Here is a 27,016-nt window from a genome sequence, read left to right on the forward strand (position 1 = left end):
CTTATTTAAACGAACTTGGCTACCTTAAACTAAAATAAACCGAACATCCAGTTTTAAAACGAACTGAGCTACCCTGAGTTAAGCCGAACCGAGCAAGGTATATTGAGGTGAGGTGAACAAAGTGTCATCTGTCCGATATATATGGTGTCGTGTTCTCCTGCTGGGTTAACTACATATAAGTAGTTCCTCACAGTTATTATATTGACGTTTAAATACCACTGACAACCAGGGTAGAACCAGAGTAGAGAACTAGAGACAGGATAAATACAAAAAAATGTAAAAGTAAGAAAAATTAAATATTATTTGAAAAACTAAATTAGATTGAAGACATACATCTTTTAATATGAGAAATGTTGTAAAAAAATTAGACATGATTTTTTCCCACGTCAATTTTTTTTGTGACACCGTGTAGTTAAACCCAGCAAGGCATGAATGGAGCAATCTCCACCTCCAATTAAATCCTACAGTTTTCAACTAGTTTACCAATGGAGGAGGATAAATGGCGGTAGATCTAAGAGGGCAGGAAATCAACAGGTGACACAGTATTATTATTTTCACACAGCATTCAAGATTTTTAAATGTACCGTTCAAATTTCGGAATACCATTGTGTATTTTGTTAAATAAATTCTCAAAATTCGGAATACCATTCTGTATTTTGATAAATAAATTCTCAAAATTCGGAATACCATTGTGTATTCTGTTAAATAAATTCTCAAAATTCGGAATACTATTGTGTATTCTGTTAAATAAATTCTCAAAACTATTGTGTATGTGCGTTTTGAATGAATAAATCTCTATGTTTCCCAATCTCTTTAGATAATTTATGTTTCTTTTTTAAATGCATATGCATCGTATATATCTAAAAGTCAAAGGAATTATTTATCCTTGTATAATTGAAACCTTACTATTTAAACTTTTGATATTTTCAACTTAGATAATTAAATCTTACAGAATTCAAAGCTCGAAATATCTTAAGTTATTGGGTTGCAAAGATATAGAAATGAGAAAATCTGAATTTTTGTCTATTTAAATATTTGTGTTTTAATTTGTCTGTCTGCTTGTCTGTCTGTGCCGTATATATTAGATATCTGTTCTATGCAAACTAGATCGTGTCCGTATAACTTGGTTTACGTTCAATTTCATTCTTTCCACCCTATAGTGTTTAAACACACCTGAGTATTAAGTTTAATCAAAAATTTCAAGATTCCACCTTTTTAATATACATAAAGGCGAGGGTTGAAATTCAATTCATAAATCATAGAAAAATTCCTTCTAATCGAAAACTGGTCAAAATCTCGGGAATTGTAGAAATTCATCAAATATTTTCTGAATGAGATAAAAAATATGGATAAATCCATGCTTTAATCAGATAACCATCTATTTTACAAAATATTGGAAAAATAGGGGCATGGCATCGGGTCGGATTGGAATTGGTACGTAAGAAAGAGGATAAAAGTTTTATTGGGTGGGAATGGGAAAGGAAAGAAAAGGAATGGTAGTCTAAAAACGGTTGGAAATGGGAAAGGAAAGAAATGAAATGGTAGTCTAAAGGGTGGGAATGGGAAACGAAATAGGGGGATGGTAGTCTAAAAGGGTGGGAATGGGAAAGGAAAGAAAAGGAATGGTAGTCTAAAAGGGTGGGAATGGGAAAGGAAAGAAAGGAAATGGTAGTCTAAAAGGGTAGGAATGGGAAAGGATAGAAAGGAAATGGTAGTCTAAAAGGGTGGGAATGGGAAAAGAAAGAAAGGAATGGTAGTCTAAAAAGGTGGGAATGGGAATGGAGAGAAAAGGAATGGTAGTTTAAAAGGGTGGTAATGGGAAAGGAAAGAAAGGAATGGTAGTCTAGAAGGGTGGGAATGGGAAAGGAAAGAAAGGAATGGTAGTCTAAAATTTTTACAAAACTGAATTGTAAAATCTATCAAGTTTGATGAAAAAAATGCTACGCGTGCATAAAAATAAATGAAGAAAAAAGCTAAACGTACTTTACACCAATTGGCTTCCTAATTTAAAAGAAGGGAGAGGTTGGGGGGTTTGGCGATGAGGGGGAAAGAAAGGGGGGGAAGGAAAGGGCAAGGGTTGCAGCCTAATAATTCAGCACTTAAGGAAACCACAAGTGGGCGAGCTTAAACAGGGATGAACATATTTTCCTAAATCAGGAAATGATTATTTTAGAATTTTTTACCGCAAAAAAAAAGTAGAGAAAAAAGTTTTTTTTTGTTCAAAGTTTTCATTGTGACTGCAGGAAGCTTTAAAAGTAAAAATGTAAAAAGCAAGCTTAACAATTTATTTTAATTATCAAACAACCCTTTTATTAGGCTTTGGTGATATATCCATAAATTATACATGTATCGTTAATACAAAAACTTAACTATTTAATAAGTATTTCAAAGTATCCAAAATGGGCCCAATTGTTTTTCGCTTAAACTGGTGTAAAAATGTACTTTTAAAAAGGCAGTTCACAAAGAGCAAAAAATCCCTAAAATATTGCATAGTGTTTAAAAATAAAATTATATACTAGGTACATTTATTAAAAAATGTGATAAATTACAAAGATGAATATACAAATCATAAAAAAAAACTTGAATTCCTAACATTTTGTGGCAAATTTACGAAAATTTGTCCTAAGTTCTATATTGGTTGAATAGGTTTGAATACAAGTGTTTAATCAGGTTTTCTCCTTCATTTCCTCTTTACACCCCAGCTCAGGGGTCACTCAACTTACGCATTTTTCAAAAATTAAATCCAAAATGTCTCCGCTCACAAAGCACAGAAAAATTCATAAATTAGCGCGGATTATAGTAGATTTTTGTAAAAACGAGTTGGCCATGAAATTTGATAGGGGGAAAAGAAAAAATTTGCTAAAAACTTACAAAATTTGTATATGTAAAAAACATATATTCTTTACCAAAATTTACAATTTTAAAACTTTTCAGATAAAAGTTAGCTCAGTTCAGTATTAAACTATCTACAAAATATATTTCATATGCAAATTTTTGGCATGGTTTTAAACCATAAATTTGCAATTTGGCACATTATCAGTTTTAAGACATCCGGCCTATAGAGGTCTGTACTTTTTACATATTAAACCAGGAATACGTTTAAATCTACTTTTTTAATTTAATAAAGTATCATCACATGACTAAATGCCAAAAAATTGTTACATCAAAGGAACTGAATACTTACTTTTGAAACCATTGATGTTTCAAACTAAGAAAGTAGTCAAAGTTTGAAATATCCAAGTTTTAGTTTGTAACACCATAGGGATAAGAAAAAAAGAGTTTGTGGCGAGTAATCAGTTTCTTTAGACCCCCCCTCAAAAAAAAATAAGAAAAGTGGAAACCTTTGATTTTAAATATGGATTTAGAATCAATATATATGAAAATTTATTTTAAGGCCGTGATAGGATATTAATATAATTTGAAGAAAGATTGAAAAGGGAATTTATCACATACAAGAATAAGTTGTAACTGGAGGATCAGAGCTGGGCCACTGGAAGGTGTTCCCTGAGAGGAGCATATCCCTGATTAAGGTTTCTATCGGAGTTTTCCCAACTAATCTCACGAAGAATAGTTGTTCTATCACAGAGGCGGATACAGTTCTCAAGGAGGGGAGACGTAGGAGAAGTTTTCCGAACCTGGTGGGTTGATTAGGATACTGGGTTCTACAGTACTCCTCCAGAGCACACTGAGATTTCTCCTGTAACTGCTCTATATGGTTTGGATCTGAGAGACCGCATGCATCTAAAAAATTAAATTGAGGAAAAGCATAAAAAAGATATGTTTAAAATTACAACAGCCGGATATATAGCAAAAAGCAATGAATGACAAAAAACAACAATAATTAATACACGAGTCAACGTTAACTTTTCACCGAAAATGCAAATTCTTATTTCTTTAAAATCTGATGTCGGAGCTCTCAGATATTTCAATATATAAATTCAGCTCCAACAAAAAGTCAAAGTCTTCAATATCAAAGGATGCAATGAAATAGGGATTAAAACATAAGAATTGGGTGCGAGTAATCAGTTCCTCTGGTCCAAGAAAATTCACCCTTCGTCAAAATCAGGTGCTATTTGTTGTTGATATAGGTATAATTAGCAATAAAAATTAAAAATAAAATCTTGAAAAACGATTTTAAGAATGAGTCCCTTATTGTCTACATCACGTGAGAGGGGTCCCTTTAAAGCACTGCAGATTTCTAAGAATGAATGTATTGTGGTGAGTGCGGACAAGTAATTAATGGTACAAGGATGAGAGTGCAGATATCATGGTTCAGATCGTCCCAGCAGATATTCAATGTATGTTCTTATATTCTCATTCATCCAGATTATACAGTCATTCCATTATATTAGAGATATCAGACCAATTCATTAGATTAAAACAAAGTGGAGTGTGCTACGCTCAAGGTACAATTAAACACTACTAGGATAGGTGCTATGCTCCAGGTACAATTAAACACTACTAGGATAGGTGCTACGCCCCAGGTACAATTAAACACTACTAGGATAGGTGCTACGCCCCAGGTACAATTAAACACTACTAGGATAGGTGCTATGCTCCAGGTACAATTAAACACTACTAGGATAAGTGCTACGCCCCAGGTACAATTAAACACTACTAGGATAGGTGCTATCCTCCAGGTACAATTAAACACTACTAGGATAGGTGCTATCCTCCAGGTACAATTAAACACTACTAGGATAGGTGCTATGCTCCAGGTACAATTAAACACTGCTAGGATAGGTGCTACGCTCCAGGTACAATTAAACACTACTAGTTTGGTGCTATGCTCCAGGTACAATTAAACACTACTATGATGGTGCCATGCTCCGAGTACAATTAAACACTACAAGGATTGGTGCTATGCTCCATGCAGGTACAACTAAACACTACTATGATAGGTGCTACGCTCAGGTACAATTAAACACTACTAGGATAGGTGCTATCCGAGTACAATTAAACACTACAAGGATTGGTGCTATGCTCCATGCAGGTACAACTAAACACTACTATGATAGGTGCTACGCTCAGGTACAATTAAACACTACTAGGATAGGTGCTATGCTCCAGGTACAATTTAACACTAATAGGATAGGTGGTATACTCCAAGTACAATTAAACACTACTAGGATAGGTGCGTGCTCCAAGTACAATTAAACACTACCGGGATAGGTGCTACGCTCAGGTACAATTAAACACTACTAGGATAGGTGCTATGCTCCAGGTACAATTAAACACTAATAGGATAGGTGCTATGCTCCAGGTACAATTAAACACTACTAGGATAGGTGGTATGCTCCAAGTACAATTAAACACTACTAGGATAGGTGGTATGCTCCAGTTACAATTAAACACTGCTAGGATGGGTGGTATGCTCCAGGTACAATTAAACATTACTAGGATAGGTGGTATGCTCCAAGTACAATTAAACACTGCTAGGATGGGTGGTATGCTCCAGGTACAATTAAACACTACTAGGATAGGTGGTATGCTCCAAGTACAATTAAACACTACTAGGATTGGTGCTATGCTCCATGCAGGTACAATTAAACACTACTAGGATGGGTGATATGATCCGGGTACAATTAAAACACTACCAGGATAGGTGCATGCTCCAGATAAAATTAAACACTACTAGGATAGGTTCTCTAGTCAATGTAATTTAAAACTACTAAATAGTATTATAAAAAAAAACTAAACAATCCCTTCAATGTCAAGATGTCCCCTTCTCTAACTATTTTATTCCTATTTTCTAGATTCTAGACACTCAACCTGCGAGTTAATGCATTAAGTGACAACTGCTCCGGGCTGTATAAAAAAACAGTGTAAGAACTTGGACATGAAGCAGATACAAATACAGACAGGATTCAAGGTGTAAGAAGATAGAACTGATGTAATACTGATGTGTTGAAGTATGGGGGGAGGGGGGGGGGGGGGAGATAGAGAGGCGGCTAATTGTCGCTGGGTTGGTTCGTCATAATTATTAACTCGTGATACTTTAGTTCTAGCTTCGTGCATTGTTTTAAAGGTTTGCACTGAGCAAAATAATGCGCGGATGATCTCATTAATGCACGTAATACAGGATGAGTTTGATATCTAAGGCTTCATGTTTAGGATCTAGGATCTAGGATCTAGGATCTAGAATCTAGGATCTAGGATTTAGGATCTAGGATCTAAGATTCAGGGTCTAGGATCTAGGATCTAGGATCTAGGATCTAGGATCTATGATCCAGGGTCTACGATTTAGGATTTAGGATCTAGGATTTAGAATCTAGGATCTAGGATTTAGAATCTAGGATCTAGGATCCAGGATCTAGAATGGTTTACCTGTCGTAAAAAGAAGTATTGCTTTAAGACAAGCTAGCTCTGCTATATCAAGATGAAGAGTTTTTAGCTTCTCAACCTGTTCTTGAAATATTCTAATATGATCCATAAAAGCTACAACCCGGTCAGCTGCCATAGGAGCAGCATGTAATCCTGCAGCAGCCAGGAGCGGAGCAATATGTAGCGGCATGTTACACTGAGCAGCATTGAGTACAAATAGTTCTGACCAGACTAATCTGAGTAGTGCAACCTGATCTGTAACCTGGAGCTCCGGGAACCCAGGGATATTCCGAGACCATTCTACAGCGGAGAAAAGGATACGAGCTGCGAACTCACAGATATTATCCAACCCTATTATATCTCCTGGGTGAGGGATGTGAGTGTAGCGAGCAGTAGGATAGGGTTCCGCGCGAACTAGCAAGGAGATGTAGGAGGTGAGGTAGGGGGTGGAGGGGGACGGAGAAGAGACGGAGGAATATTCTCCAGAGCCATTGAACCCGAACCCGAGCAACGACTGTCCACTTGGAGTACGTCCTTGCTGAACAGCTGAAAAATGACAAAACGTTAGAACTAAAATATAATCATAAACATTTAAGATGACGGTCAATTAAGAAAATCTTTGACGAAGTTTGGTTTACCTTCTCTCCGCATGCCGTTGGAGAAGCATTTCTTGAGTCTACAGTGCTGACACTGGTTCCTATGATGTTGATCTATTGGACAGTTCTTGTTTCCTCTGCACTGATAAGTCAGGTTCCGTCTCACAGATCTCTTGAAAAAGCTCTTACAACCTTAAACAAATAAAAAATTTATATTTTTTGAGTTTTTACAAATTACAAGATACAATGTAGAAGGATTTAGCTGTTACTTTTGATATATTCCGGGCTTATTAAGGTAAACAATACATTTAAATACGACCTTAAACTGTTTGAACTTAACATTATAATGGTTAATTTTTTTACTAGAACTATAGATATATCCAAGGATGTAATGCAAGGAAAGTTATTTCAGAGGTGTACGCATCTTTCGTACTGCAGTGTAAAAATTATCAAAATTTAATGCTTTTAACCTCCTCGGATACTAAACAACACTGATGCATCTATTCTTGTTTACAAATTCCGCCCAGAGAGAACTGGTTTCAATGTGTACGCAGAGTATACGCAACGGCAATTAACTTTCCTTGAATTACATTCTTGTATATATCCATTCATCACTGTGTGTAACACTGCCCTTTTTGTAAAATCTTATCGAAAAACTTATCAGTCAATTTGTGAAATCCGCAAAAAAAAATGATAAAAAATCGTGATCACGAAGTAAGTGGGTGAAAGAAAAGACTGCATTAGAATCAGGGTGGTGCTAATATAAGAGCACAAACACTAAGTGAGGAATGCATCATATCAATGGATGCGTCTGGTACAGAAATAATTATTAGTACATCAAACTACATTTAGTTTTAACATTTTAACAGTTTTAACTTGGTTTCATAGAAGCCATTTTAAGAACGGAGAGAAAAAGATTATCTATTTTGTGTTTTCAATTATCAACCCCCCCTCTTTCAAATCTATTTCAATGCGAATGTTTTAAACCACCAACAAATATTTTTACAAAATGAACCATTTTATAAAATTTGTTCAATTACGAGTAGAATAAGAAGATGGTCTGGGAAAGACTAAGGAATGTTGTATACTGCTAAAATATGAATATGGCAGGTTTGCCAGTTAACTAAAATTATCTAAATTATAGAACATTATACATAAATATACCGCACACAGCTATACAGGGATATATAATCATTATCTAACATACAATTTTATTCTTATATTTTCAATATGATTTTCATAATTATTACCGCCCTCCAGAGACTAATTGGTTTATCATCTATTTTTATTGGTCTAAATATAGTCTCTCACATGATTTAACAATAACTTTCTTTCATTTTCTTTTTCATATTTTCTACCTTTCTCCACTTCTTCCACTTTCAATGATTTTTATATTCAATTCCAACGTCTTTTTCTTTTTTCTTTGTTAAATTCCAAAATAAGAAGGTATTATGACGGCTGCATGATATATTTCTATGTTAACTAATTGAGATTATTAGTTGAGCCCAGGACTATCTGTGACTGCCTGAGGTATCATCAAGGCACAAGACCTGAAGGCCTTAATGTTTGAGTTTACAGTTGGTTTAATAACAATAACTATTGGTACGGCATGCGCTTGTTAAATACTTCTTGAAAAATGACCGGAACCTATTTCTAAACAAATTATTCCATAAAAAAGTCCAGATCTGCCAGTAAATAGTCCTGAGTACAGTGCACAGTGAACACCTATCAAGATAAAATGAATATATGTATATTCAACCCATGTGCAGTGCATTACAGGGATAAGAATACCCGAACAGAGCCGCCGTAGGCTGGTCAAAGAATTAATTTTATTAAGAAAATTGTTGATTTTTTAAATAAAATTGCAATTTTTTTCGTGACACTGTGAAAAACGAAACAAAATTAGAACTGAAAAAATGTTGCTTCAAATTCTTAAGTTTCTATTAAGGTAGGCTGGTTAACGGCTGCAGGATTTCAAGCAAGGGTTGATAAAATAGTGATTGTATTCGAATCTTATCTTTTTATATCAACTCTATTAGGACTAGCACAAGCTCTTATCCTCTATATAGCTTAGGGAGAGTAGAAGAAACTATCCCCCCCTTTCCCATAGAAANACACTTTTTCCTAATTTGATTCTAAACAAGCCCAATGGCCTATTTTGACAATATATCCCCGTACAAAAAGCTTAATTTTAGAAATTTAACTTATAAAAATTATATGAATTAAGAATGTTGATATGAAAATCGATTAATCGCCAAAGACTAATAAACGGCTTTTAATTTTTTAAATTATACTTTGACTGTGGCAATAATGAAGAATTTGGTTATTTCGGTTCAAAGTTTTTCTTTTTCTGTTATGAAAATTGAATGATTTCTGGTATCACAGACAAGATTAAAATGTCGCAGAAACCAACAAACGTTAAAACGCCTGTAACGATCGGGATAAGCATTTTTTTGTGGCAATTACATGGCCCCAGTGAAGGTTTATGGACGGGCAAAAGCGAAAAAATTCAACATTTATTATTTTTAAGAATCCACTATTAACAAAAAACATTCGCGAAATTTTGAGTTTCACGATTGTGACTTAAAAACAACCTTAGCAGCGCAATTTAACATTTTTAATAATCTAACCCCCCCTATATACTTACCCCTCCCCACCCCATCTCCATTTACCTATCGCTTACCCACATTCTAGCACATCTTGAAACTATAAAAGATTAGGGTTTATTCTTTTAAGAATTATTAGCGTCGTAAATGTAAGTTTAGCAAGCCTGGGGTAATCTCATATAAAGCCAGTCTAGCATAGTTAGGATGGTTTAACTCAAGGTATACTCTACAGTAGGCAGGATGGTTTACTCAAGTATACTCTACAGTAGGCTGGATGGTTTAACTCAATGTATACTCTACAGTAGGCAGGATGGTTTAACTCAAGGTATACTCTACAGTAGGCAGGATGGTTTAGCTCAAGGTATACTCTACAGTAGGCAGGATGGTTTAACTCAAGGTATACTCTACATTAGGCAGGATGGTTTAAATCAAGGTATACTCTACAGTAGGCAGGATGGTTTAACTCAAGGTATACCCTACAGTAGGCAGGATGGTTTAACTCAAGGTATACTCTACAGTAGGCAGGATGGTTTAACTCAAGGTATACTCTACGGTAGACAGGATGGTTTAACTCAAGGTATACTCTACAGTAGGCAGGATGGTTTAACACAAAGTATACTCTACAGAGGCTGGATGGATTAACTCAATGTATATTCTAGAGTAGGCTGGATGGTTTAACTTTATATGCTAGACAAGATGGTTTAACACTAGGACATACCTAGAATAGACAGGATTGTTAAGCTCAAGGTATACTCTAAAGTATGCAGAATGAAATAGAGTTATATAGAAGACAGAAGATGGTTAAGATAAAGGTATACTGTAAAGTATGCCGAATGAAATAGCTTTATATAAAAAATAGAAGATGGTTAAGATCAAGGTTTACTCTAAAGTATGCCGAATGAAATAGCTTTATGTAGAAGATAGAAGATGGCTAAGATCTAGGTATACTCTAAAAAATGCTGAATGAAATAGCTTTATATAGAAGATAGAAGATGATTAAAATCTAGGTATACTCTAAAAAATGCCGAATAAAATACCTTTATATAGAAGATAGAAGATAATTAAGATCTAGGTATACTCTAAATTATGCTAAATAAAATAGCTTTATATGTAAGTTAGAATAGACAAGACGGGTTAACTCTAGGTATACCTATTAGTAGACAGAATGTTTTATTTCAAGGTAAACACTCTATTTGAGGCAGGATGGTTTATGCAAAGATATACTCTAGAGCAGGCAGAATGCTTTAGCTTATGTAGCTAGAGTGGTGAGCATGGTTTAGCTAGGCAGGATGGATTAGCTCTAGGTATACTCTAGAGCAGGCAGAATGATTTAGCTTAAGTGTGCTCTAGAGTGGTGAGCATGGTTTATCTAGGCAGGATGGATTAGCTCTAGGTATACTCTAGAGCAGGCAGAGTGATTTAGCTTAAGTGTGCTCTAGAGTGGTGAGCATGGTTTATCTAGGCAGGATGGATTAGCTCTAGGTATACTCTAGAGCAGGCAGAATGATTTAGCTTAAGTGTGCTCTAGAGTGGTGAGCATGGTTTGGCTAGGCAGGATGGATTAGCTCTAGGTATATTCTAGAGCTGGCAGAATGGCTTAGTTTATGTGTGCTCTAGAGTGGTGAGCATGGTTTATCTAGGCAGGATGGATTAGCTCTAGAAATATAGAAGTCAGGATATTTTGAATCTAGGTAAAATTTAGTATCTTAGCTCCATATATGATCTTTAAAAAAATTAGGTTCTACAGACTAATAAACATTTTAAACATATATTAGCCAATCTAGAATGTTAGGCGCTATAATTATGAAGGATTGGGATATCAGGGTTTTGTTACATACACAGACATAGGAGATTACTCCCAGGTTCACCCTGTTTACCCTAAACCACAACCCGCTCGGTTTCAAGTACAGGGTGTCCTGAATATTGTTCAACCTTTATATTTCAGTTTGATCAAAATATCATATATCTAAGTTTTTTTCCGCCAGGATAAAAAAAATAAATTTGATAGCGATGCTTTTATATGCACACCCTGTAACAAAAATGCCGCTGGCAATCTTGGGGTTTAAATAAAAAAGAATAAAGAAGGGTTTATGAGAGAGCGGCAATAAATTACTGTATCTCGCTGTTGGTTTGTATATTGTATATGAGTAAGAATTGAGATTATGCGTCCAAGCTCTGAACCATACAATTCTGAAACCTTTAAAGGCATTCAGAGTTAAACATAAGTCTTAGAAGGTCCTCAAAGTAACTTCGTTTAACTACCCCCCCCCCCCCTCCCTAACTTATCTTAACCCTAACTCATAAAAACAAATTCTTTACCTGCCAACATATGACCCTCCCTTTCGGAGTGCTATATTTTTCCTATGCCAAAACTAAATTAAATCTAAAAGGAATATCTGGATTTTTGAAAACTTTAATTCTACAAAGCGATTTCCAAGTTTTGGGTTAGTACCAGAATAATTGATTAAGCCGCATTTAGGCCGTATGTCGTTCAAGCTTGTTAAAAAGGGTCGTTTAAAATTAGGCCCTTTCAGGACTGAATATTGATACCTAAACACATGAAAACACTGTAAAATATTTGTTCAGATTTTCCGGGGCCATTCATTCATTTTTTTTATAAAATATGCATTGACTAATATTAAAATCCTAAAATTTGACTTTCAAACTGTTATGCATGCTTAGTAAGAACCCTTAATGGAAGATAAACTGCCCCAACTGGAATCCCCACTTCAACCCCCCCCCCCCTTTCCTCTGTGTCTGCCCAAAAGCACAGGTTTACCAAAATAGAATGAGAATATAAAGATTTGTTCGTATTCTTTAATCTTATGTCAAATCTACAGCAACGCCATTTATTTGTATGAACAAACCAGTATTCAATAAGATGGCTGAATTTAACCTGTACAGAATTTAAATAGTTTAAGGTCGTCGTTAAAGTCTGATGTTAAGTAGGTAACCCTGTATTGTATTTGTATCGGTGTGAGGTCTGAAGTCTGATTACAAGGTTCAGTTATATTTCTTATCTCAGGTTGGTTCCAGGAAACATGGAGCTCCAGGCTCCATGCTCATGGTTTATATATTTACATACTAGACAATCATACCGGAGTCATTCATAACTTTTCTTTCCTTCTCTATACGATAATCTTTTTAAAACTGAAACACAAGAGCAATACAAACTGAATTTTTATCTTTCAAAATTGAGTCTTTGCCACAAACTCAAGTTTTAAAATCCCTAAATATTTGAAACCTATGTAAACCTTTGATAATTAAAACCGAAAAGAAATTAAATGAAAAGAAATAAAAAAGGGTAATCTTACACTTTATAAACAAAAAATGATGAAAAATGATTGTTAAACGCTCAATAAATGATAAATGATAAATATCATGTGAAATATGAAATATGACAGAGAAAGCGATATTTCACAGAAAGGAGATGAGTTTTTGCCACAATCCCTATATCTCTGCAACCCGATGTCGTAGACTTTTATTATTTCAAACAGAGAGAATATTTAAAGTTTGAAAAAATAAAGGTTTACAGCACCCGGTTGCAAAGATAAAAGAATTAGAAAATTGGAGTTTGTGGCAAAGATTCAATTCCAAACAAACGTTTTTGAGGTTCATTCTTAAACATCCAATTTAGTATTTTCTATTACAATTATGAAAAAATATATGAACAAAAAAAATGAGGCGATCTTACTCTTTAAGTTAATCTTTAAAATTATTGTTAAAGGGAGTGACCGGCTATGTAAGGTAGTTAAACTAAGTATGCAGTGTAGTGGAAAACTTCTTTCGGATTCATTTGAAAATTATACAGTAATCTAAATAGATGGTTAGGAACATATTTCTCAAAAGAAATTTGCCAATAAATCATTGCTAAAATCGATTATTTCGTTTTTATTAATACATTGAACTTCTTATTTTCTTTGAATTTATTCGCAGATTTCTTCAAATTCTTCAAATGTCGTCTTTTCAATAATAATTTTAGAAAATCTGCAAAAAATCTTTGTGAACAATGAGAAAATAGAAACTAATAATTGAACAAGATTACTTATAGAAGAAAGAGAAAGTGATATTTTAAAGAAATTCGAAAAAATTGCAAATTGAAAAAGTTTGATCAAGGCTTTTACCTTCACAGGTATATTGTCCATAGTGCTTGCCACTTGATTTATCTCCACATACCACACACACAATATCTTGACCATTCTCATCCTAGGTGCAATTTTATTCATCATTTTTGTTTTTAATTATTATATATTTTTGGGGGACCAGGGGACAAACCTTTTATGTATATACAGTAGTAATCTCTGTTTAATTGTCTGTTTGGATGTCCCATCATGACTCCGGAACCCATAGACCAATTTGGATAAAATATTGATTGGGGAACTCGGTAGAACCACAAGAATGTTCTCAGATTGAGTTGGTTTAAAGATTCTAAGTTGTCTTAAAACATTTTTTAAAAGTGAAAATTTGCAAATTATCTTTTTTCTATCTCATAATCTGAGTTCGTTTTTTTTAATAATCTTTTTGTTCGTTTATTCTCTTGTGGGTTTTAACAATTTTTTTATTTTTTTTATCGATTTTGATGGTATTATATAGTTAGAACTGACGAGGGTCATTCCACACCGAAATATATTTTTAATAAATGTGGAACTAACATCTACTTTTTTTACTCTAGAGGTTTGGTCTATCGCCATCACCAAATTTAAAATGGGTTGACTTTCATAGGGAAAACTCCAGGCATAAATAATTTCTTAAAGTTATTTTTTAGAAACCATTCAGAAAAAATTTCAATTTTTCTATTAATATTTTTATTATTTGAGAAAGAGTTAAGAAAATGAAATGCAAAGCGTCCTAGGACCATGACACTTTTCTTCCTTTGATACAGTATCTGTAGTGTTGAAGTAGGTGTACCAGGACCATGAGAAGTACTATATTACCTTTACTATTGTATCTGCTGGTGGAGTAGGTGTAACATGCAAGGTGTAACATGCAGGACCTGGAGAAGAACTTTACTACATTTACTATTGTATCTGCTGGGGGAGTAGGTGTACCAGGACCTGGAGAAGAACTTTACTACCTTTACTATTGTATCTGCTGGGGGAGTAGGTGTACCAGGACCTGAAGAAGAACTATTCTACCTTTACTATTGTATCTACTGGGGGAGTAGGTGTACCAGGACCTGGAGAAGAACTATTCTACCTTTACTATTGTATCTGCTGGGGGAGTAGGTGTACCAGGACCTGGAGAAGAACTATGCTACCTTTACTATTGTATCTGCTGGGGGAGTAGGTGTAACATGCAAGGTGTAACATGCAGGACCTGGAGAAGAACTTTACTACCTTTACTATTGTATCTGCTGGGGGAGTAGGTGTACCAGGACCTGGAGAAGAACTATGCTACCTTTACTATTGTATCTGCTGGGGGAGTAGGTGTACCAGGACCTGGAGAAGTACTGCTACCCGGCGACATAAGACCTGGATCTCGCCAGACAGAAACTGGTCCTGCTGATACCAGAGTCATACCTAGAAACAAGATAATTAGACCGAGTTCTTTATCTTCTCATAAAATATTTTAACTAAGTGATTAGTTAATGATGGATGTCAACCCAACACAACTTATAATTATTTAATGGATTCCTGAACCAATGTATTTTCATCCTAATTATAATATACGTTAACTTCCAACTAATTGATGCAAGATTTAGATCATTCATTTGATCGGAACATTTAGAAACTATTTCTAAAATATATTTTACCTCAGCTTTAATCGTGATCATATCATATCCTCAAGCTTTGAAATATCTGATATAAATTAAATTAAACCTTGAATTCTGTCAAAACTAAACCTGTAATACAGCAGAATAAACCTCGGATATATCCAACCTAAACTAAACCTATAATACAGCAGAATAAACCTCGGATATATCCAACCTAAACTAAATCTAAACCTTATCAAGTATATAATGAATATATCCAACCTAAACCTTATCCAATATATAATGAATATATCCAACCTAAACCTTATCTAGTATATAATGAATATATCCAACCTAAACCTTATCTAGTATATAATGAATACATCCAACCTAAACTAAACCTTATCTAGTAAATAATGAATATATCCAACCCAAACCTTATCTAGTATATAATGAATATATCCAACCTAAACCTTATCCAACTTCATACTTTCTTTAGTTTTAGCTCTTCACTTTCTCTAGGTTAAGCTCTTAATGTTCATTCTCCTTTATTCTATCATCTCAATATAACGTTCTGCAACCAGTTCTTCAGCACTTTTTTATCTTTAATTTGTTAACAATTTGGCAGACAATAAATGATGAACTGATGGATGGAATCTTGATGTATCTGGATTCTAGGATATACTACAGGTTCTAATTATATACCTCGAATCTAGGTGTATCTGGATTCTAGGATATACTAAAGGTTCTAATTATATACCTTGAATCTAGGTGTATCTGGATTCTAGGATATACTACAGGTTCTAGTTATATACCTCGAATCTAGGTGTATCTGGATTCTAGGATATACTACAGGCTCTAATTATATACCTCGAATCTAGATGTGTATCTGGATTCTTGGATATACTAAAGGTTCTAATTATGTACCTCGAAGTAGGTGTATCTGGATTCTAGGATATACTAAAGGTTCTAATTATATACCTCGAATCTAGGTGTATCTGGATTCCAGGATATACTAAAGGTTCTAATTATATACCTCGTATCTAGGTGTACCTGGATTCTAGGATATACTAAAGGTTCTAATTATATACCTCGAATCAAGGTGTATCTGGAGTCCAGGATATACTAAAGGTTCTAATTATATGTCTCGAATCACAAGTTTAAAAAGGTAGAACAGATGCAAACTGTGAGATATCTAACATGTGTTGGTTAATTTTGATTTTATCTTGACAATCTACAGAATTATCTCATTGGAACATTATTTGGTATCACGTTAAAATACAGTGGTCCCCAAATCAAATTCAAATATAGACAACTAAAAAACAGAATTATTGATCAAGATATTCAATATCCATGATACAGTGTTCAATTTCTAAGAGTAAATTTCATTTAATATTATTCTTATTCTAACAAATTCATCCGTTCAAAAAGTAACTAATTGCTCTAAATCTTATATCTCTGCAATCTGATATCGTAGAACTTAGATATTTCAAACTTTGAGTTCTCTTAGAAGAAATAGCCAAAGTCTGAAATATCAAAGGTATACACCATCACGTTCCTAAGGTTTAGTGATAAAAAAGTAGATTTTAGGCAAGTTATTAGTTCAATTGTAATCTTAAATAACACCTAGAGTAGAGCTGAAAGGATAGACAGAGGAAACTGTTTTAGATGAATTTATGTAAAAATTCATTGACAAAATCTAGTCAGTGACCCTTTCAAAAAGTCAATGATTCGAATGATTTTAGGTTACAATATAAACTAACTCAACCCTATTGTTCCATTTGTACATAGAATATTCAAATCTCTACATCAATAATATATCCAAGTAATGATCTATGTAATTTGATTGATTTTACCACGCAGTTGGATTTAACGTATTTAAATGTCATCGGGAGAATAGAACTTTTTAGAATATTTAGTTTTCAAAGCTTTTGTGACAGGGATGAATCATTAAAGGTCATTTCTGTATTCAAGTATGGTCTCGGAGCTTCCTTTCCAACCTCAATCTTCTATAGATTAGTCATACATGGAGAATCTAGAGATAACTCCGTCCGACTTTAAGTCCAAGAATAATTTCTCTGCAAAATGTTTGACCAATTAAAGATTAGCATCTGTGAAACATTTGCAACAGCAGTTGAAATAGGGGGTCATTACAGACTGCAATAGAGTGCAATAAAGATGCAGTTTTGGTAGATGAAACAACATGCTGCAAACAGTAAACTTCTTCTTACAATGCACATATATAGTTTAATAGGGAAATAAATAGTTTGGATGGGTTGGGAGATATCAAACGATTGGTTTGTTTGGATTAGTAAATACCTGAGTTAAACTGAGATCTGCTAGTTGAGATTTAATCATATGTTCGTCCTTACTCCGGTACCCATCCTCAGCAGATCACAAAATTTCTCATCTACCCGGATAACCAGACATTTTAATATTTCTCACAATTATTTGCTGTTGTGTTCTCACGTTGTGTTGTTGTGGTGGTTTGTGGTTAAATTAAACCGGTTCCTAGTTCAACTGCTAGGATGGAGTTGTTGGCCTGTACTGGGCTCAGTATACGGAGTATAACCTGTGAACCTGACCCAGCCTGAATATTTCTCCAGGATGGTTTCATCTCTCATTCTATCATCAAACCTTTAAACCCACCAAAAACTACCAACCGTTACATTTTAATCAAATTTTTAACAAAAAATAAATAATTTTTTAGATACTTTTTGATGAGACATGAATATTATCTAATACACATATGACACTAATTGTGCTACAGCCTAGCTTCGTGTTAAGCCAACTACAGGTTTTCATTTTATATACCAGAAAAGGGGAACCGGACTATTGTAGGGAATTATGCATAAAGTTTATTACAATTACTTCAATTTTATTTAAAATGAAACAGCAGTAAAATTTCAGTTTGACAAAAGAAACTTTGTTTAAACTTTTTGTAAAGAGAAAAACAATCAGAAAGAAGGAAAAAATTTCGAAAGAATGAATTTTTGAGAATTATTTTTTTGTCGAGCCCCCNTTGGTCCCTCAGAAATCCTATTCTCTGCTCTCAAAGGTCAGGAGTCAACATTCCTTGTCTTCATTTAATCCTCTCCCCCCCCCCTCCGCCCTTCACACCAATCTCTTCTCCATCCTACCACTCCCTATACGCCCATCCATAGTTCATCCCTCCCCTCCTCATCCTTGTACGTCCCTAGTTTCTCTCTTTTTAGCATCCCGCCCCTCCAATTACCTTCCTTTGCATAATGCTTATACACAATACAATCCTTTAAACCTTTAACTAGCGGAGAACATTCAACAGATTATATTTACCTCCTGTAGATTAGAGGGGTTTGTGGATATATGTTTAAAGGTTTAGTTGGGTATTTTTAGAACTGATTGGTTTAGCAGTATTTTTTCTTAGATAATGGTTTGTTAAAGATTTTATTTTTATATGTTTGGTACTTTTTTTTAGAATTTGTTGCTATTTTTGGAATTGGTTGGCAGTTTTAGAATTGATTGGAAGTTTTAGGATTGGTTGTTAGTTTAAGGATTGGTAAGGAGTTTTAGGATTTGTTCGTATTTTTAGGATTGTTTAATAGTTTTAGGATTGGTTGGTAGTTTCAAAAATGGTTGGTAGTTTTAGAATTGGTTGGCAGTTTGGCAGTTGCATGCAAAGTTTGGTTTAAAAAGTTTGGTACGTAGTTAAATGTAATGATTGGTTTTAGTATAGTTCGGTAGTTACCTGTTTAGTTTTCTTTGAATAATTTGATAGTCGTATGTATAGCTTGGTTTAGGAAAGTTTGGTAGTCGGATAAGAAGTTTGGTTTGAATAGTTTGATGGCTACACGCATAGTTTGACTTTGTATAGTTTGGTAGTTTCATATAAAATTTGGTTTTGAATAGTTTTGTAGTTGCGTGTATAGTTTGGTTTAGAATAGTTCGGTAGCTACATGTATAGTTTGGTTTAGAATAGTTTGGTAGTTGTATGTTAAGTTTGTTTTGAATAGTTTGGTTGTTGTATTTATAGTTTGTTTTGAATAGTTTGGTAGTTGCATGTATAGTTTGTTTTGAATAGTTTGGTAGTTGTATGTAAAGTTTGGTAGTTGCATGTATAGTTTGGTTTGACCAGGGTTTAAGACTGGTCAAGCCTCGAGCAAAATCCTTTTTGCATCTCTCCCCCATTCATAAGGGGCAAATAGTTTAATTGAAAAAGGTGAGAGGGGAGGGGGTTATCTTCTCCTTGTCCTACATTTTTAGTAAAACTAACATATTAATTATAGATTGTAGATTTGTTTAGGTTTTATGAATTGTATCACCCCTGGACCTTGTAATTTTAATCCGGATATTGTGCTTAAGATTGGTTTAAACAAAGAAAATATTTATTCCTTCAAAACTGCTCTAATGATGTTCAAAAAGAATGTTTAAAAAATAATGTGTTCATTACGATACAGAATAACAAATAAGATGCAGGCTATTTAGAATTCAGTAGGACTGTATGTTTGCATACTGCATAATGGAATAAGAGTGGTCATCATTATATTGTGTATCTATGATGGAATTGTAAGGATTATATTAAAAAATAAAACAATGCATTAGGTAAGATTGTGTTGAATAGGATTAAGAAAGAGGTATTATGTATTAATGAGTAAAACTGTAGTTTTACCCTTTCAATATTAAAGAGAGGTGTAGGATAAAGGGCTTTGAGTAGGATTGTAGATTGTATTTTAGTTTTTTAATAAGCTGGAACCTAAGCCTAAAAAACTTAGGTTTGCTCCTATTATTATTTGAATTTAATAATGTTTTATTTTCAATAGATAAAATTGATAATATAATTAATACGTCCGTATTACGTGACCAGAACTCCCGCCAATGGCAGTGCAGTATCATTGTCACGTGTCTCCGTCCTCGAGACAGGAACATCAGATAGAACTCTTATGGGTCTCGATAAACTCCTAAAATGCTTAGGTTTCAGCCTATACCCCGTTTTATTTTTCCTTTACAGTCCCTTTAAAAAGTAGAAATAGGATAAAAGGGATTGCGGAAAATTGTAGATTTACCTTTTTAATATAAAAGAGTAGAATTAGGGTAAAGGGAATTGGGTAGGATTTAAATGTATAATTTATAATATAATAAAGAAAAGTAGGCTTGAGAGCTTAAAGATCTAGATGGAGATCTGGAAGAGCTAGGTTTAAGAGCTGGAATATCTAGATGGAGAACTTGATAAGTAAGCTACAGAGCTGGAAAAGCAAGGCTAGAGAGATTAAAGAGTAAAGGCAAGAGCGATGAAAGATGTAAATGAAGAACTGGAAAAAAGCTGGAAGTGCTGGAACAGCTGAAATAGCAAGGTTATAGATCTAGGTTAGAGAGCTGGAAGATCTAGATGGAGAGCTAAGAAGAGCTAGCCTTGAGAGCTGGAAGATCTAGACGGAGAACAGGAAAAGCAAGGTTACAGAACTGGAAAAACAAGGTTAAAGAGCTGGAAGAGCTACGCTAGAGAGCTGGAAGAGCCAGGTTAGAGAGTTTAAAGAGCCGGTTGGAGAGCTGGAACAGCTAAATAAGAGAGCTGAAAGAGCTAAGCTAGAGAGCTGGAAGAGCTATAGGCTAGAGAGCTGGAGGAGCTAGGCTAGAGAGATGTAAGAGCTAGGCTAGAGAGCTGGAAGATCTATATGGAGATCTAGGAAGAGCTAGGCTCGAGAGCTGGAAGATCTAAATGGAGAACAGGAAAAACAAGGTTAGAGAACTGGAAAAACAAGATTAAAGAGCTGGAAAAGATAGGCTACAGAGCTGGAAGAGCTAGGTAAGAGAGATAAAAGAGCAGGTTAGAGAGCTGGAAGAGATAAGGTAAGAGAGCTGAAAGAGCTAGGCTAGAGAGCTGGAAGAGCTAGGCTAGAGAGCTGAAAGAGATAGGCTAGAGAGCTGAAAGAGCTAGGTAAGAGAGCTAAAAGAACTGGGTGGAGAGCTGGTTGATGAAAGAACATATTCCTGGAGCTAGTTTGTCTACTCCACCCAACACCAGATTTTCCGGTGAAATATTTTCCCAGCTAAAAGGTCAAATGCAAAATGTATTTTCTATTCGGCGCTTCTCTTTAGTTCTACATTTTTACAATACTAGGAATATTCTAATAAACTGTAAATAAATATGAAATAATGAAAAGCTACTCTATCTCTTCAGTCGCGCTCTAAATTCGTCATCTTCTTTAACTTTAGAATATTTTCATCAATTTCATAATCCATCTGACAAATCGCACAATTCCTGCTAACTATCTCATTTTTTCTCATATTCAAGGCACTATTTATCTATGCTCTTACCTAGTTATCGTAAACTGTTGAGATATTTCATGCTAGCCTGTTCCCACCCAACCCATCCTCCTTGCAACTCAATCTCTCAACAAAATAGCGCCAATAAACAGGCTTTTAAAACATCGTCGCCTCACACAAAACATTAAAAAGAAAGTAAATCAAACTTTAAAAAAAAGTCCTGCCTTTTTTATGATTGAATAACTTTTGAAAAAGGTGTACTCCGACGGGTTGAAAGCTCATTATAACGAACATAGCGGAGCTGAGATTGTTATCCTGAATTTTCAAGTCATGACTTTACTATTCTCAAATAAGATGTAAATTATAAAGATTGTTTAGAAACTCTTTGTTTTACTCATCCTCAACTCTCACTTTTATATTTTACGTTCTATGCTTAATGGTGTTTGTGGGTGAAGTAAAACCATAGAGTTGAAATATGTATGTACTGGATTACACCTTACTTAACATTGAATGTTTGATTTGAAAATGGTCTACAGGGTGTCCCAATAAACATGGGAATTCAGTGACGATTTTGATATCGTCTTTGTAAGTGATTTTTTGATTTAGATATTTCGTCTGCTAGAGAGGATAATTTGTTTGATTATGTTTTGATTGCATTCTGTTGCACTTAGTAAAATGAGAAATGCTTGTATACAAACACAGTACAGACGTAAATTTATTTTGACCATTGAAATTACGTGATACAACGCTAAATCTTAACAAAGACGATTTTGAATTTGTCAAACAATTCCCATGTTTATTGGGACACCCTTTTAAATTCTTAATGATCCTTTAAAAATACCACTAGCTTGGAAGCTTTGCCTAGAGTTTTCCCTTTAAAAGTCTTTAAAAGAATCTTAAACCAAACTAACAACTTTCATGTGGTTTTCCGGATTTCCCTGATATTGAGGCAAATCGGTTAAGGAGTTCATGAGTTATGATCGAACATACAAACAGACCAACAGAGGTTACAACTTTAAATGTGTACATTTTTGACCGTCCTAGAGACATTTAAATCATCATAAAAAATTACGCCTGATTGGTTCAGCCGTTTTGACGTTTATTGAATATATACAACCACTTCTCTTCAACTTTAACGTGCACCCATGAGAATTAGACATTGAAAAAGTAAAATGAAAATTTAAACAAGATAATTTACTTAAAAAGAAAAGGAAAAACGTCGGAAGCTATATAAAGGATTGTTAAAAAGAAAAGAAAAAAAGGGTGTAATTCATTCATACTGCAAACTACAAGACATTCTTGGTACACCACGACATAACTCTCATGCTGGCTTTATGGATTCAAATGGAACAGGTAAAAATAAACATTTTGGAATTATTCTAGAATTTTTACAAATTTTTTAATTTTTTTTTTATTTTCAATATTTTATTTTTTAATTTGTGGTTTAGAATTTTGAACGTAGGATCCCTGCATGAGAGCATTATGTTAACAGACACCTTGTAGACATTTAGTATTGGTAGGTAGGTATAGGTAGTAGAGAATATATTTAGTATTGGAGGGTAGGTATAGGTAGTAGAGAATATATTTAGTATTGGAGGGTAGGTATAGGTAGTAGAGAATATATTTAGTATTGGTAGGTAGGTATAGGTAGTAGAGAATATATTTAGTATTGGTAGGTAGGTATAGGTAGTAGTGAATATATTTAGTATTGGAGGGTAGGTATAGGTAGTAGAGAATATATTTAGTATTGGAGGGTAGGTATAGGTAGTAGAGAATATATTTAGTATTGGTAGACATTTAAAAAACCTGAGTTATCTGATCAATGATATCGAAGATATCTTCGTTTTCCTAGCTTTGAAAGTGTTTCTCCATTGTTTCTAAAGTAGATATGCACAACACAAGTCATTTTGTAGAAAACCCACAATTAAAAATAATCATTTGTTAAGAAGAAAATAATGGACATCTTCTGCATTATTAATTAGTTTTTGATGGTACCGTTTGTCTTAAGATCATTGGACTATTCAAAGTCATATTTTTTATCTAAAAGTCGTCGTTGTATTCCAAAGTATTTTGGGGACCACTGTATCTTTTTTTACAAAATTGAATATGCATTACCTCTTGCTAAACAGGTAGAAACAAAGGCAGTCTATGCTTTAAAGTACTTTGTAATATATTTATGAGTTGTGTATAGTATAAATGGTGTAGTATTGTAGTGTATATGACAGGGCACCTTTTTGCTCTATTCTTCCCAAAACAATACTGTGATAAATGTCCTATACAACTATACGCAGCTATTCACCACAAAAACTAATGCTTAAAGCGTAAAGAAGATTCAAAAATAGTATTGGGCAAGCAGGGGAAGAGATTCCATCGATATATATTGGTTTAAATAGTATTGGGCAAGCAGGGGAAGAGATTCCATCGATATATATTGGTTTAAACAGTATTGGGCAAGCAGGGAAAGAAATTCCATCGATATATATTGGTTTAAATAGTATTGGGAAAGAAATTCCATCGATATATATTGGTTTAAATAGTATTGGGCAAGCAGGGAAAGAAATTCCATCGATATATATTGGTTTAAATTGTCACCTTCTACCTCAACGCCCTTTTTTCGCAATTTTCTTCTGAAAATTAATAAATTGGCTGCGCAGATTTTCTAATTTTTCACAGCAGAGACAAGCATGACATTGATCGAGATTTGCCTGATTCTAGATAAAAAAATTTAATTTAAACTTTTATTAAACTTGTCTAACAGAAATCTAATTTTTAAACTCGATGTTCAAATTGGTATAAAGTATAAACAGAATGTTTCAAAAGTGAATTAAGTTTTCTCATGTAAAGGTTCAAAATATTGGTAAAAAAGTTTTTTTTTTTATAAAAATGCAATGTATTTTTTTAACCTCGATGTTCAAAATCCCGCTGTTTTAAGTTGCCCGGTCATCTGCAATAAAATCTGTAAAATCAGAACTCAAGGTTTTAAATTTTATTTTTGAACACTCTCAATACGTACCTATGATATATATTTTATGCATTCATAATCTATATTATATCCATCTGACTAACTATGCATATATCTCTTATCTATTCAATATAGTTTTATGTATTGAAGTTTAAAAGTTCAATGTGTATACATACACTCTCCTTTAAGCAATCTTTATTTGTATCTATAATTATCTGTTTTTCCATATTATCTATCTAGATATCTTTCTGTTTATCCATCTATAGTCTAAACCTTTGGATTATTGTGATATATTTATATACATTCATTTATTTTATATTCTATATATCCATAAATGTAATATCTTTTGCAACAAATTTAGGGATTTTTATGAAATTTTACAGAATGATTAAATTCTTATATCACATTTTTCAGAAACATTTTGAATATTAATCCTTTTCTTTTATTTTTTTATACGTTTTATATATATACATTTCCCCCTTTATTTTCTATCTGTAAATCCAATTATCTATCTATTTATCTATGTATCTTTCTATTCGTGTGTTTTTATCTATCTATCTATCTATCACGATGATCTTATTGTGTTTTTATGGGTACGCGAGCCCAGCATGTGTGGATGGCATTTGGCCTTTATATCTGTATAATGATAAGATAATACCCAGTAATTCTTTCATTTCATTCTATTCTATCTATCTATATATCCATCTATCTATCTATATATCCATCTATCTATCTATATATCCATCTATCTATCTATCTATCCATCTATCTATCTATCTATCTATCTATCCATCTATTTATTTTATTTTTCTTTCTTTTCTATACACTTAGTCTTTTTATTAAAAACTCTCCTTGTTAATGATTTTCTTTTAAACCCCCCCCCCCTAGAAATTAAGAAAAAAACGGAAATTTACAGGGCAACATCAGCTCCAGATAGTGAAATCATTTTTTTTTCAGAAAAATTTAAATCATACAATTTCAGGCATCAATAAATGTCTTCTGGCCAATCATTTGAAAGTCCTGTGCAAAATTGTGTACAAAGGAATTGAGTTTTAGTCCTAAACTCAAATTTTCTAATTCTTTTAACTTTGCAACTTGATTATGTAAACCTTTGATATTTTAGACTTAGATTATTTATCAAAACAAAATTTATAGTTTGAAATATCGAAGGTTTTTGACTTTCAGTAGCAAAGATAAAGGAACTAGGAAAATCGGAGTTTGTGTCAAAGACTCAATTCCTTTGTGTGAAAATAAAGTATAAGAATATTGTATACAAAACTTCAGCAAAAATCTTGTCTCCGACTGTACAGATCAAGGTTATAATGCAAGGAAAGTTATTTCAGAGGTGTACGCATCTTTTTCTTGCAGTGTACTGTCGCTGGGCGGTAATGTAAACACAAAACAGATGTGGAAGCCTGACATGGGATCAATCTTTCACATAAAAAATCAATGAAATATTCTGGTCATAGGAAACTATTATGTAAATTATCAAAATTATCAAAATTTAATGCTTTTAACCTCCCCGGATACTAAACGAACACTGGATGCATCTATTCCGCCCAAAGAGAACTGGTTTCAATATGTACGAAGAGTATACGCAACTGCAATTAACTTATCTGCGTTGTAACCTTGGTACAGATATACAAATCTTATGTACAAAGTATTACAAAATTTGTAAACAAATCTCTCTACCTTTAATTCATTGTACACTCTTGTACAATTCTTTATCCCCCCCCCCCCCCACCACAGCACTCATTCTAATCCCCTTACTACTTGACTGGTATATTTCTAATGTATTTCTCTCATCATCTTTCCCATATTTATTTATGGAATCCATTACTCCCCTCCCATTCCCCCCTGGTTCCCCTTTTTTTACAATTTCATCATTTATGAATGTATGTGAATTACAGATTTGTATTTCCTTTTGAAAAGATTAATTTCGAATATATGTTAATCCTTTTAATTAGTTCTAGTTTCAGTGCTGACAACTGAATCAGTTCACACCGGAAAAATTGGTCAAATTTGTAGCTGTATGTCGGGATAATCTATTCATTTCGATGTTTTACAGGATTTCATAAATAAAAGTTTGTATATTTGAGAACTCCAGGTTCCCCTGATTCCCCTGGTTCCCCTGGTTTCCCTGGTACCCGGAGAAGGGTTGAGAAGAGATGGGAACCGTGAGAACGGATTGAGAGCATCCCAACATAATTAGATACATTATTCATGAAGAACGCGCGTAAAGTGTTAGTGCAGGATTCCTGGGGTTAGTGTGCTTCCCCCCTCCTCCCCCCGGGGGGATAGTTTTAGTGCCCCCCCCCCTCTCCAAGATTTTACTAAAATGTAGAACTGATCAGGTTACAGAGAGAATATTTCCCCTGAATTTACATTCCTGTGCTCGAATAATGAGGTGAATTCTGGAAAATGGGTTCTATGGTTCTAATAAAATCTTGAAATATTCATAAATCAGTTTTTTCCACCATAGACGTTTAACGATCTCTTTCTTTTGTAACATGGATCTCCGTATTCATGGTTTCACTCTAGTTATTATCACATAGATCCAGACTGCCTTAAAAATCAATTTTCAAGATTGGGT

General features: G+C 33.9%; 1 protein-coding gene across 2 annotated transcripts; it reads right to left on the bottom strand.

Moving 5' to 3' along the window:
• Positions 1–3,367: 3,367 nt before the first annotated feature.
• Positions 3,368–17,958, bottom strand: LOC111700026 (steroid receptor seven-up, isoforms B/C). 2 transcript variants are annotated; one of them, XM_023470837.1, is made up of 6 exons: positions 17,538–17,958; positions 14,924–15,045; positions 13,651–13,732; positions 6,963–7,112; positions 6,328–6,870; positions 3,368–3,741 (listed from the first exon to the last, which is right to left on the bottom strand). In XM_023470837.1, exons 2-6 carry the CDS (start codon positions 15,041–15,043, stop codon positions 3,446–3,448), a joined length of 1,191 nt encoding a protein of 396 aa, XP_023326605.1. In that variant the 5' UTR covers positions 15,044–15,045; positions 17,538–17,958; the 3' UTR covers positions 3,368–3,445. The 2 variants fall into 2 exon arrangements, with proteins under 2 accessions (XP_023326605.1, XP_023326606.1); XM_023470838.1 differs by lacking the exon at positions 17,538–17,958 and adding an exon at positions 15,279–15,315.
• Between the last annotated feature and the right edge of the window lie 9,058 nt (positions 17,959–27,016).

This window comes from Eurytemora carolleeae, unplaced genomic scaffold, assembly GCF_000591075.1.
Source record: "Eurytemora carolleeae unplaced genomic scaffold, Eaff_2.0 scaffold388, whole genome shotgun sequence".
Classification (NCBI taxonomy): domain Eukaryota; kingdom Metazoa; phylum Arthropoda; class Copepoda; order Calanoida; family Temoridae; genus Eurytemora; species Eurytemora carolleeae.